Consider the following 13,114-nt stretch of genomic DNA (forward strand, 5'->3'; position numbering starts at 1 on the left):
TCCTATAGATGGCTCCCAAAGTATGGAGATGTGGGCAGTGCTGAGTACAAATAGCAGATCAGTTTCACAAGCAGCAGTTCTGTCATATTATGAGACAGTTACAGAGTACAACAACATAACCTTAGCCTGGTTCCCATGGGTGACAAGCAGCCAGGGGGCAATATATACAAGTAAAGTATTTTATAATGCGACTTTATGAACAAGGACACCACACCATCTTGGAGAGCAAATACACCACCACTGTGACCAGTGACTAATATAATGAGTACTTGTAAGAAATTTCTTCTGATAGTCAGATTTGTCATTATCTCAACCCGTTGGGTCCTGTGTTGGGCACCAGAAATGTTTGTCATGGTTTAACCCATCCAGCAACTGTGTGCCACACAGCTGCTCACTCACTACCCTGATCCAGTCAGATGGAGGAGAGAATCAGAAGAAAAAAAGTGAGAAAACTTGTGGGTTATGATAAAGACAGTTTGAAGGGACAGAAAAGGAAGAAAATTATAATAATGAAAGAATTAAAAAGAAATGGGGCACAATGCAGTTGCTCGTCACTCGCTGACCAATGCCCAGCCAGTTCCCAAGTGGTAGCCCTGGCCAGCTTTCCTCCCAGGTTATATATTAAGCATGATGTCATATAGTATGGAATATCCCTTTGGCTACTTTGGGCCAGCTGTCCTGGCTGTGTCCTTCACGACTTCTTGTGCCCCTCCCACCTCCTGGCAGGGTGAGAGCTGTCAAGTCCTTGACTTAGTATAGCTAACAGTACTTAGCAACAGCTAAAAACCTCCGTGTGTTATCAACATGATTCTCATACTGTATCCAAACCACAAGTCTGAACCAGCTACTAGGAAGACAATTACCTCTATCCCAGCTCAAGTCAGAACAGCTCTGGCCTTTATGACAGTAATCAAGTAAATATTTCTGCCTGTTAAATATAAATCTGATTTGAAAGGAGCATGCTTTTCACTTAAAGTAGCTGCCTATTTCCCGTTTATGATATAGTACAAACTAATGAATATCTATACCTGAGCAAGAGCTATTTGTCAATTTTTAAGTAGGTCTTTAGAGAAAATAAGCAGTTGGGGGTTTTTGTCTTTTAAATGCAAACACAAGGTTGTGCAAAGCTAATTTTAGGGCTCTTTTCCTATATGGCTGATCTAACACCAAAGAGTCTTCTTCACTGTGTAGCTGGGGCAGAAAAATATTGTTCATGAATTCTTCTTGCATGTCAGAGGACATGACTTTTGCCTTCATTCCTCTATACCTCAAAAGGCTAGATGTCTTTGGTTTCCTGAGTCTGAATTGTTGCCTGTATATGAGATAAGGACCTCACATAGGATTTCACTCTGGTAGAAAACATTAGAGAAAAATACAGGTTGTAACTTCAGAGAAGTAAGCCTTTGGTTAGATTTTTGCTCTGGGATGTCAGCTTTTGTTGGAGACTTGTTACCCTGAACTCCCTTGGAAATGACTCAGCTATTGATGTAAGACTAGAGATGAACAATGTGCACTAGAGAGATAGTTTGAGCCTCTGCTTTGGTAGTGTATTGCTCAGATTCAACTTTTTCATCACCAGAGAGGGGCAGAGGCCAGTAATTTCTTCCTATAAAGTAATTTCTCCTCTGTAAAAGCATTCCAGAAGCCCTTTGAGCCTTAGTGATTATTGGTCCTGCCAGGCAATAGGTTTTTTTAAAAATTTGATTATTATTGTTTTCTTTTTTTTCCAACGTCTTCCAGGGTTTGAAAGACTACATGGAGAAGAGCATCCTAGGGTTTCATTTTTGATCTGAGTAATATATGGTGTTTTAAAGAATGGTCTGTGGAGCGTGGGCAAGAACTAAGGCCTTCTCCATTTCCAAGAAAATTTTGGTAATTACAGTAGACATGGTCTTCCTGATTTTGAAAGTTTCATCTAATAATTTTATGTGGGGTAAATATTTTCACCACACGGAAATTAATGTTTTCTCAAACCAATCTGTTATTCAGTTAAATTTCATATAAAAATGAGATCATTGGAAAATAAATCTCAAGACTGAAGGGTACTGAACTTTTGAGTTTATGCTGATTAAAGCCATGACTGAATTACTGGTTTGCTGGTGGATGCCTCATCTGTTCTTCTGCTGACTGTGTTTAATCTTAAGACTAAATCATTCTCTACAAAGATGTTTGGAGCTTAATGCCTTAACTCCCTCAAGAAATGTTGAGCTGGTTTGACTAAGAGGAAGTACGCTGAAGTCGTAGTTAAAAACTTGAATGGTGGAAGGATAAACGTGCTTAAAATACATGGTACAAGTGAGTGGTTGGTTAGCCCAAGGACAGGCCTTAGCAGTAGGTAGATCCTGGTAGGCTGGACCTGTGTTCTGATGTTACTGCAGGAGGTATAATCAAGTACCTGGAATAAAGTCACGTTGTCCCTCTGTACAGCCCATGGGTGGTGACTGACGAGGAATGAGCTTTGCCAAAGAGAGCCCAGGGGTGAGTCCTGATGGAGAACCAGGACAAATGTGTTGAACATTAGAGAGCAGTGTGTCTGAAGGGGGGAAAGTTTGGCACCTATTAGAAAAGGTGTTCCCAGTATTCTGGGAGAAGTGGTGGTTTTCCTCTGTTAGGAGCTCATGAGACTGCATTGGGAATGCAGTGTGGACTGCTCACCTTCCAGTATAAGAAAGGCACAGACATGGAGAAACACTGTGTTACTGAGGGGCCAGAGCCTGTGATGTGTGAGGAGGGGGAGATGGTTTCTTCAGTGTGGAGGAGGAAAGGCCAAGCTGTCTTCCAACACTGTCATGGGAAGGATAGACAAGGTAACGCTGTGTTCCTCCAGGAGATGTGTGATGAAAGCCTAGGAGGCAAAAGACACAAGTTGATTGCCAGACTTACTGATAGCAAGTCTGTCTCTACATCCTTTATTTGCAATATTAAATGGGATATTTAGAATATTAAGAACATAGTCTTGAGTTGTGTGGTTTTCTTATTTTCCAGTTTGTTATAAGTTGTAAAAAAATGAGCCTACTTATGAAGCAAGTAAAACTAAGGTGTGACACATGCCTTTGGTGGTTGTTTTTTGTTTTTTTTTAAAGCGTGTTTTATTTTACGGATATAAAACACAGCACAATACTGAGCTCACAGGTCTTTGCAGTTACATAGGTTTTGATCTTTTTCCTCACTCAGTCACATGATTTTCACATTTTTGATTTTAAGAATGTAAGGACACATGATTTTAAGAATGTAAGTTAACACAATTAAAGGAATTTCATAGAAGGTATGAAGTATTGGTGGGTATCTGTCATTTTGGCAGCTGTATGACAGTTTTAGTGGTAAGAATGTTTTGTGTATTTTTATATTGTGTAATATGTGAATTAGTGATTGTAAGATACTAGAATCCTTTCACAAGTCTCCTTTACTGATGTTAGTTGCACTATTGAACTATGTGGAACTTGTTCAGCTCTTAACTGAGAACACTGGTTGCTGAGAGCTCTGTTTTGTGGTGGTATGTTGCACTGTCTTGCTTACCCTCTGACACAAATTAATTTTGTTTGTTTTCAAAGCAAAATCAGATGTTTTGAGAGAAGGGGTTGTGCAAGGTTTTGACAACTTATCTCAGTGATGGATACACTTTGTGAGTCCTTTCCATCAATTCACAGTGTTACAAAAAACTGCTGAGCTGTTGGGATCTTCAGCAGTGCATGGAGATCATTGTAGCAGAGGTAGTGTGGAGTTTGGTTGATCTGTGTGTAGTCCTCTGTATACTTCTTGTGTGTTTAGGTGAGGGGAATGGTAGAAGTAAGGATTAATTAATCTCTTCCTGGCAGGCAACAAATTCTTAAAGTAGAATTAGCTTATCATGACTCTGTAGGTTCTGCAGGGTACTGCTGTGTCAGAGACAAGTGACTGCTCAGGATCAGTCATGGCAGAATTCTTGCCAGTTGTTTTTGGATGAAATTTGCTGTAATTTTCACATCTAAGGATTTTATAGGATGATGACTTCTAGCGTGGTCTGAAGTTGAAGTGATATCTGAGTTTCTGAGATCTGTGGATTAAAGAATGTATTCTCTACTAACTTCGTAAAGGGCAAGGTAGTTTTTCAGGTCTGTGTAGGACACTTGAGTCTAGTACAGGAGAGGAAATCAGATGGCTTCTAAAGCTTCAGCATAGATTATTCACATTTTACCTGTGAGCTTGCATTCTGGAGGTAGAAGTTCTTCAGTATTTGGAGACTAACTTTCTGCGGATTATTTACTTCCCTTAGCTCGTGTCTCTTGTAATTGAATACATTTTGTAATTTATAGAATTTATTAATTTAAATTTATTGGAATAAATTCTGAACTTAAAATCCTATGTAAGCACATGAAAGTCTTTCGGGGATGGCTGAGAGTTGAGGTTGTTCAGCGTGGAGAAGCCTGGAGAGATTTTATAGAGGCCTTTAAGTACCTAAAGATAACATACAAGGAGGCTGGAGAGGGACTGTTGGCCAAGGGTAGTGACAGGACAAGGGAAATGGCTTCAAACTGTAAGAGGGTAGGTTTGGATTTGAGATAAGAAAGAAATTCTTTACTGTGAGGGGGAGATATTGGAAGATATTGCCCAGAGAAGCTGTGGATGCCCCATCCCTGGAAGTGTTCACCACCAGGTTGGAGGGAGCTTTGTGCAGTCTGGTCTAGTGGAAGGTGTCACTGCTCATGGCGAGAGGGGTTGGAAGAATATATCTTTAAAGTTTTTTCCAGTCCAAACCATTCTATGATTCTATAGTAAATATTGAAATGTTGTTTTATGCTGTTAACTTGTTAAAAGATTCTTGTGAGAGGTTTTCTTGTGTTTAAGTGGGAATTACTGCCTTGGTTCTTTTGGTGGATGGTCTGTGTTCCTATGGTCACTTCTGCCGTGCCTTACAAGAATACAGAAGTAGCATGGTACATGCAAAGCTAGGGAGACCAGTCCATTCTGATTTATGAACATCAATTGATTTTCTTCATGCCACAGTAAAACTGGAAAGAAAGTAGGAGTGATATAGTTGTTGTTTTTCCATCATAAATTTGTCTCTGCAGAGGATGACAAAATCAGCAGGGCTGCAAAGGTATATGAACTACTCTGCCTTTGTATGGAGATTTATTTAATTTTTATGAAGTAGCTCTTCAAAAAAGCCAGCAGCCCAACAAAAAAATACTGAAAATGCATACAGAGGTTTGTAAATTCACGCTTCATTCATGTCATGTATTAATTATTGTTTTCCTCCGATATACTTGTTGGCTTTTGCATGTGTGCTTGCTTTATCACTTGTTTTGTAAAGAAGAAACACAGGAAGCTAACAACAAAGCTGATATGGAATGGTGGTTTTATAAATAAGGTTTCTTCTCTCTGTTTTACAGATTCAATATTGCATAAACATGGGTGCATTTTTGGATAAACCAAAAACTGAAAAACATAATGCTCATGGTGCAGGGAATGGCTTGCGTTACGGCCTCAGCAGTATGCAGGGATGGAGAGTGGAAATGGAAGATGCTCACACAGCTGTTGTAGGTATTCCCCATGGCTTAGAGGACTGGTCCTTCTTTGCTGTCTATGATGGTCACGCGGGATCTCGTGTTGCAAATTACTGCTCCACGCACTTATTAGAACACATCACTAACAATGAAGACTTTAGGGCGACAGAAAAACCTGGATCTGCTCTTGAACCTTCAGTGGAAAATGTCAAGAGTGGAATCAGAACTGGCTTTTTGAAAATTGATGAGTATATGCGCAATTTCGCAGACCTCAGAAATGGCATGGACAGAAGTGGCTCAACAGCAGTGGGAGTTATGATTTCACCTGAGCATGTATACTTTATCAACTGTGGTGATTCACGTGCTGTTCTCTATAGGAATGGACAAGTCTGTTTTTCAACACAGGATCACAAACCTTGCAACCCGAGGGAGAAAGAGCGAATCCAGAATGCAGGAGGCAGTGTAATGATTCAGCGTGTTAATGGTTCATTGGCAGTTTCTCGAGCTCTGGGGGACTATGACTACAAATGTGTTGATGGCAAAGGCCCTACAGAACAACTTGTTTCTCCAGAGCCTGAGGTGTGTGAAATTTTAAGGGCAGAAGAAGATGAGTTTATCATCCTGGCTTGTGATGGCATCTGGGATGTAATGAGCAATGAAGAGCTCTGTGAATATGTAAAGTCTAGACTTGAAGTATCAGATGACCTGGAAACAGTGTGCAATTGGGTAGTGGACACTTGTTTACATAAGGTATGTGTTTTCTCCAAACAACTGTCTAAAATTATCTTCTGGTTAGGTACAGTGTTAAAAGCTGTTCCTGGCCTACTGTTCCCCTTCTCCAGCTTCTTTTCTTCAAAGTTCTGTACCCATTTGACTGCATAGAAGAATATACAGCCTCACCCTATATGCTTAGAAAGGTGATAGCAATTGCAAAAATAAAGGCTGTTTTTTTCCCCTAAGTAATGCTTGCATATAGTTACACCTCTAAACGTTGATTCTAAATGCAAAATTTGTAAAATTAATCTATTCTGAACAAGATGCTTTGTGGGTTTTTTGTTCTTTGAAGGTGGGCACTGTTTGTATCCTTTGCATAAAACCAGTGGCACCATCTCCTCTTCGAGGTGTTGTTTGTCTGTCACTTGTGCCCTCAGCTCATTGTAGCTTAGCTGGAGTAACACCACCTTTGCATCTGAACTTGCTTCCACTCCTCAAACTTAGTTTGTTTGGAGCAACTAACTGGTTGGTCTGCATATGTTAAATAGGTATTCCATTTCCAACATTCTGTGAAAAGTGCAACTCCTGCTAGTACAAACAAAATTGCTTTGGTAGGCCACAGACTAAACATGCAATTTTGAGGAATATACTGAAATTCACAATTGTAACTCTAAAGGGTAAGTTGAGTGTTTTTTCCAGAAACAGGGTTGTATTCCGGCATATGCCATACAGTGTATGATTGATTTAAATGCTGTTTAAATTGCTTTTCTGACCAAGAACTCAACTAGCCTTGTTAAAGGATGGTCACTCTCAGATTCTTTCAGTAAAACTGAGCGCTGACCACATGTTTATTTTCCGAAGTCAGATCCTGGATCTCTGTAACAACCAGGCTGTGGATTGTACCACTAAGTGATAGGTGTCCTCATATGCTTGGTACAAAAGGGCATATAGGTGAACTCCTAAGCAGTGTTTCTAAAGGAATTCATTCTAATGTCAAATTCTTAATTGCTTCAGGAGAAGGATTTGTTGTGATAGATGATTAGAACTATCCAGTAGCTTGGGTTTACGCAGCAACAGTATGCAGTGACTAATGGCACTAAATATTCTACACACAAAAAGTGAAGTTAAGATTTGATTTTCAAACCAGTGGTTTAAATTATGATTCTGCTGGATCCCCTTGTAAGAGACTTAAAATTGTGTTTTTAAATTCGGCTGCGAATTGCAATTTTGAAAATTAAATATGAGCAGGAAAATTGTATCAGTGTGCTAGTAAAGAACTGGCATTAAAATTAGTATCTAAAAAGCCATTGGGTGATATTTCTGAGCACATGATAGTCTGTAAGGTCAGCTTGGCCATATAAAACATTTATATTTTATACTTGCTTCAAGGTGCTGTGTGACACAGGTGCATTCTGATAAACAGACCTGTAATGCATGTAATGGTTTACATGAATACCCTGCAACTAAAAATTATTTGCGCAGAATATTCCCCTATAGTAGTATAGGGGAATATTCTGCATTTCATTTTGCAATGGGAGATGTTTTACAATTTGGTTTAAGGTAACATTACACAACTATCTAATTTCTGACCTGTTTTATTGATACTGTTTTTAAATGGTTGACATGTTGATAAGTCCATTAATTATTTAGTCTTTAGTACTGAGAATATACAGTCAAAATAGTCAAATAAATTCTAGTGAGAGGTGTAGTTTGGACACTGAGAGGTTCTTATTGATGAAAATACAGGATTTTTTCAGGGTTTCTTTTTTTTTTTTTTTTTTTTTTTCCAGGTTTGTCTGTAGCACTGTATTTAGAAAAAGTACAAATGTGATTAGAGGAGAAAGATGAAGAATAACACTAAAGATACTAACTTCTCTTTCTTTTTTATCACATAGGGGAGTCGTGATAACATGAGTATTGTATTAGTTTGTTTTTCAAATGCTCCTAAGGTCTCAGAGGAGGCAGTGAAAAAAGATGCCGAGTTGGATAAGTACTTGGAATCACGAGTTGAAGGTAAGGAATGTGCTTAGCTCACTAGATAGTGAACAAATCACAGTTTGTGATAGTGAGCACAGTAGTGTCGTAACTATCTCGAGCATGAAAACAAAAGCCATGAAAGACATTATGCCACTTTTATGTTGGGTTAAATTCAGGCCTGGTTATAACGTTGAACTTTTGTACGTCAGGAAGAATGTTTTAGGCCGTGTGCTTAGTTTATCCAGGTATTCTGCAAACATTTTCTTAATGTGAGCTCCAAGTTTTTAGTGCTGTCTTCATGGGTTAAAATGCAACTACTGACTTTGCAGAGTGTTGTATCAGCTCTATAAATTGTGATCTTGCTATTGTCCTGCTTATGAAATATTAAAAGGGATGTATTGTTTGTACTATTTCTTCCCTTGTTCTGTGCAAGTTTTTGACAGAAAAGAAAAGCTGTACTTGTTTTTTGTGTCAATGTCCCAGTAATCCAGATAGTTGGTGTGGCCACCCTAAATTTCAATATATATGCATGATGGTCTTCAGCTATGAGTTATCTCTGAGCACACAGCTGTTGTGTGTGGTGTCTTTTCCTCTTGTTTAAATGGGATCTAAACTAAACTGGGTTGTATATTTGTAATTTCTGTTGAGATTAGAGAGCACTAGTGGTCACTTCAAATGCTAACTCTAGGCCTGTTTCTTGGAATTTGGCTTACATCCCAGGTTTCCTAGATGACACTAGTTAAGATAAATACCTGTTATCTTCTGTGTCAGAGTAGAGTACATGAGCTGTTAATAGGCTCTGGGAGAGAGCCAGGAGCAGTTCCCTTCACTGGCAGCAGTCAGGTGTGCACAGTGGTTACGGCTTAGTATTCCCAGCTTCTTGGTGGCTGCTCTCTGTTAGCAAATAGGTGAAAATTGTATGGAACTGCAGTGGATTTTATTGCTTTTATAAGTGAATGTTAAGATTAATAGAAAAGCTGTCAAATAACTTGTGATTGGAGTGTCTGGGTTAACTAATCTAACTTATTTTTAGCTCTGTTATCATATTTAACTAAATAATACATATACAATAAAAATAGTTGAGAGTTTGTAGTCCAAACTCATGTGGAGTCATTTCAAATATAATTCAAGATGATTGTTTAGCTTAAAGTGCTTCAGAGAAATTAATTGCTCCAAAGCTTGAACTTCTGTTGCTTCAGCTCTTGATTTTTTTTTCCCTGCTTGACTTCCGTGTGTCATTCTGTGTTTTGCTAATTGGAGAGAGAGTTCAAGGTCTTTACAAGGCAAATATTTAGCAAGAAATGACAGTTAGCATATTTGAGAAATTCTGACAAGGAGTGGAAAAAGTAAATTAAACAGACTTCAGAAGAACTTGAAATATCTATCTGATTTTTAACAAATTTTTGTATTCATAAATTCTGTGAAATTGTAATTTTGATACAGTCTACTTAATTAAAAGGAAGAAAAAACGGTGGGACTGCAGTTTACCTTACATGTGCCTTGAATATCATTGGTTGGGAAAGGATAAAAGCTTTAGCAAAATGTTTCAAACCACTAAGCAGCATGAGGAAAATTTTTTAAAAATATGTTGCAATTTCTAAAAACAGTATCTCATTTAAAGGTTTAAGTAGTGAGCAGGAATACTTTTGACTTTATACTCTTGTCCCCATGAATTTTTTTAATTTCAGGTGTTGGAGTTAGTAAAAGTTTTGGAAGGTGGGGTTTCTTTGTGGTTAAGACAACTGCCTTAATCAGTTTTGTATTCATCTTTTAACTTAGTGTGGAAAACAGTGCATAAACAAGTTGTGCCTGAAAGGTTTAAACTGTCTGTGACTCTTAAAAACATAAAGCCTGATAGATATGTTGTGACACTGATAATATGGATTTGTTTAAAATGCCTTTCTAGAGGCTGACTATTCCTTTCAAAAAGCAAATAATGGTGTTGGAACACAAATTAACAAGAACAACATTTAAAAAAATTGTTAATGAGTTAATGGCTCACAAGTTATTTGCAGTTGGCTGATAGCCAGTAGCAATTATATTTATACCTGTAGTAAAAACATTGTGAAAAATAAAAGGTTGTCTTGGAACTACCAAGCTGCAAAAGTAGATGTCAAAAATGTAAACTATGAGTTCTCTTGGATACCCTCCACTTTCACTAAGTGACTAATATAAGTCAGGGCAACATTAGAACTTAGTATAAAATTCCTGTGGGACTTCCTGAAGCAATTTTAGTTTGATCACTGGTGTTTGTTCTTAATGAATACACACTGTTCTGTTTCTGTTCTCTTGTGGGCCTTAAATTTCAAGCTGACTGTACAAACCCATCAAACTTTTTAGGCAACAATTTTTTCACCACTATACTTGGGCATTTTAAGCTCTGGCTCAGGGAGAATAGCAGTGTTTAAGGCATGCTTTTGTTAGATTTTAAAAAGTAAAAAAAAAAATTTAAAAAAAACTGAAAAGCAGTTTAGTACTTGCACATGTAACATTTGTGCTCTGTACATTCCTAATTGGAAGGCTTAGATTTTGTACATTTGTATAATGAGTTGAGTTAGTAGTTCCCCAAGATCATTCCAGAGTTCTTAAAAGAGAATTATTGTCTTAATACCTAGAGATACTTTTTTATTTTAATAGACTAATTAAAAACAAACTCAGCAAGTCATCATTTACAGAGATTTCCAGTGGAAGAAATAAATACCAGTGCTCTGTTGCTAGTTTGGGTTTTGAGGTTGACGGAATGTGAATAACTGCATTCCAAAGCTGCCACTTGTAGAGTATACTAAAATACTTAATGAGGTTAAGCTTGTGCCTGAGTCATTTATGACTCTGAGCACAGCCCTGCTTCTCATTTGAGTCATTTAATTGATCCATCTCCAAAGCACAATCACAGAATTACAGACTGGTTTGGGTTGGAAGAGACCTTAAAGATCATCTAGTTCAGTGCCACTGCCATGGATGGAGCACCTTCCACAGGTGTTTTGGATGGTAGTGAGGTTATGCTAGGTCACTTTTTTCTTACTGCCCCTTGCAAATAATTTCTGCTGTTTTTCAGAGATCCAAAGTTTGATCCCACAAAGTGAAAACTAGGCACAGAAGTCAGTTCAATTCTCTGATATGTTCCAGTTTATTTGAAAGAGTGTATCAGAATTGTAGTTAATAATAGACCAACCACAGAACTCCACAGAACCCAAAAAACCACTAACCCCACAAATCATAAGTAGGGGCACGTGATCTGTATAGGCTTAAGCAATTTTACTGGTATACTCAGTTAATCCCCTGTTTGGATGATGCATTTTACATATGTGGAATATATACTGTATATAAAACTGATTTGTCATACTCTGATAGCTGGGCATGAAAGATGGTGCTGGAACATGGAGAACTTGTAATACTGTCTGGTTGGGGACCTGCGTTATGTGAAATTGAAGTAAAGTGTTACCTGAATTTTCAAAATGCTTATCCGTGAGTGAAGTGTTAGGCTTTCAGTGAAAAGTGTTGTAGAGGTTAAGTAGTAGACTTTCATTAAGATGTGGACTTTCATGAATATACATATATAATAATACCAGGAATTATTCTTTAAGTGTCTGAGTTATATTAGGAATGCAAATCTAACTGTAGGGTTATTCTTAACATCACAGAGATTAAGCTGAAAGCTTTGTAAATGCCCATAAATCTGTTTCTGAAAAAGTTTGGTTTCTTTCTCTGGTGGCCTTTGCAAGCACATCCACTGTGTATATCTGCTAACTGATGTGTAATGACAGTGGGTCATGCATGCTCATTTGCTTTAGTCTCAATTTTCTGTTAGGAACTGTTTTTTTTTTTGAAAGAGGAAACAAGTTCTGGATAAAATGGCTCATTCTAATACCAGGAAAATAAAAAGATAATGATTAGTTCATCCACAATTCTTGGTTTGCCACCTAGAAATGGAGAGAAGATGCTTGTGGTTCAGTTCAGCACTCTCTGAGAAGTTGTTATGCAGTGTAAATGTGTATGTTTCTAGTACCGAGAAACATACAGCAATCTTCAGCTGTGATTGCTTTCATTCCTTTTTAAGGAGATATAAAACCCTTACAATAAATGTTTAGAAATTTCTTGCATTTGTAGTTTTTCTTATTACTAATTCGTGCTATTTGTCTACTTGTCCTGTGTATAGAACCAGATGTGCTCTTGGTATAAAAAGTATATTTTCATGAGAAATGTTTCCTGTCAAATGTGTCTCAGCAAAATTATATTATAGCAGTGCAGTTACTTCTAACTAAGTGGAACTGAACAAAAGGATGCAATTTATAAGTGGAGTTGTGGCTAATTTGTGTTAGTATGTGTGGAAGAAGTGATCAAAATCCTAAGATTCAGGCATACTTACTCAGTTATCATTTCCTTTGCTAGACATGATTTATCCTTAATGGATGGATGGATGATAATACATATCCAAGTTTCATGGAACAGTCTTTAATTTTAATCTCTTCTAGTAGTAGTGCAGGTATCTTATTCTTTGCAAAGGTTGTATGGTGCTGCCTTAAAATTGGGACTTAGAAGTGTAATAGTGCCTTATTTGTTACAAGGTTGTACAGTATTCTACAAGTGATTGCTTTTAGGGGTTACAGATGTGCCTCATACAAAGTGGGCGAGTACCTTGCCAAGCACTTTGTTGATCTTGGTAGTCCTAAGAGAAGTCTGAATGTCACTTGCTTCTTAGATAAGTGATAGACATCAAGACAGGTTAAATACTAGGAAGCTTGGGATGAAGGGTTTGAGGTAGGTAAGCGGTGTGCTTTTCTGCTAACTTAAGAAACTCATAAACTGCAGGCTCCAAATCAGTCATCCAGAGTATAATCAATTGTAAGAAAATGAAATTATTTGTTTCTTATGTTTGGATAGTAGCCAAGATACAGAATGACTGAAGTTTTTTTTAGGATGATACTTGAGAGGGTTCAGTC

The 13,114-nt window shown here is 37.7% G+C and overlaps 1 protein-coding gene across 5 annotated transcripts in view; it reads left to right on the forward strand.

Moving 5' to 3' along the window:
* The window catches only part of PPM1B (protein phosphatase, Mg2+/Mn2+ dependent 1B), a 61,190-nt gene that overhangs the window by 34,225 nt on the left and 13,851 nt on the right, over nucleotides 1–13,114 (forward strand). For all 5 annotated transcript variants that reach the window (XM_041476830.1, XM_041476831.1, XM_041476827.1 and 2 more), the window contains 2 exons: nucleotides 5,370–6,233; nucleotides 8,093–8,210. In XM_041476830.1, coding sequence (XP_041332764.1) covers nucleotides 5,370–6,233; nucleotides 8,093–8,210 — 982 coding nt within the window. The remainder of the gene's footprint in view (nucleotides 1–5,369; nucleotides 6,234–8,092; nucleotides 8,211–13,114) is intronic.

The sequence above is a fragment of the Pyrgilauda ruficollis genome, unplaced genomic scaffold, assembly GCF_017590135.1.
Source record: "Pyrgilauda ruficollis isolate IOZ18807 unplaced genomic scaffold, ASM1759013v1 scaffold4, whole genome shotgun sequence".
NCBI lineage: Eukaryota > Metazoa > Chordata > Aves > Passeriformes > Passeridae > Pyrgilauda > Pyrgilauda ruficollis.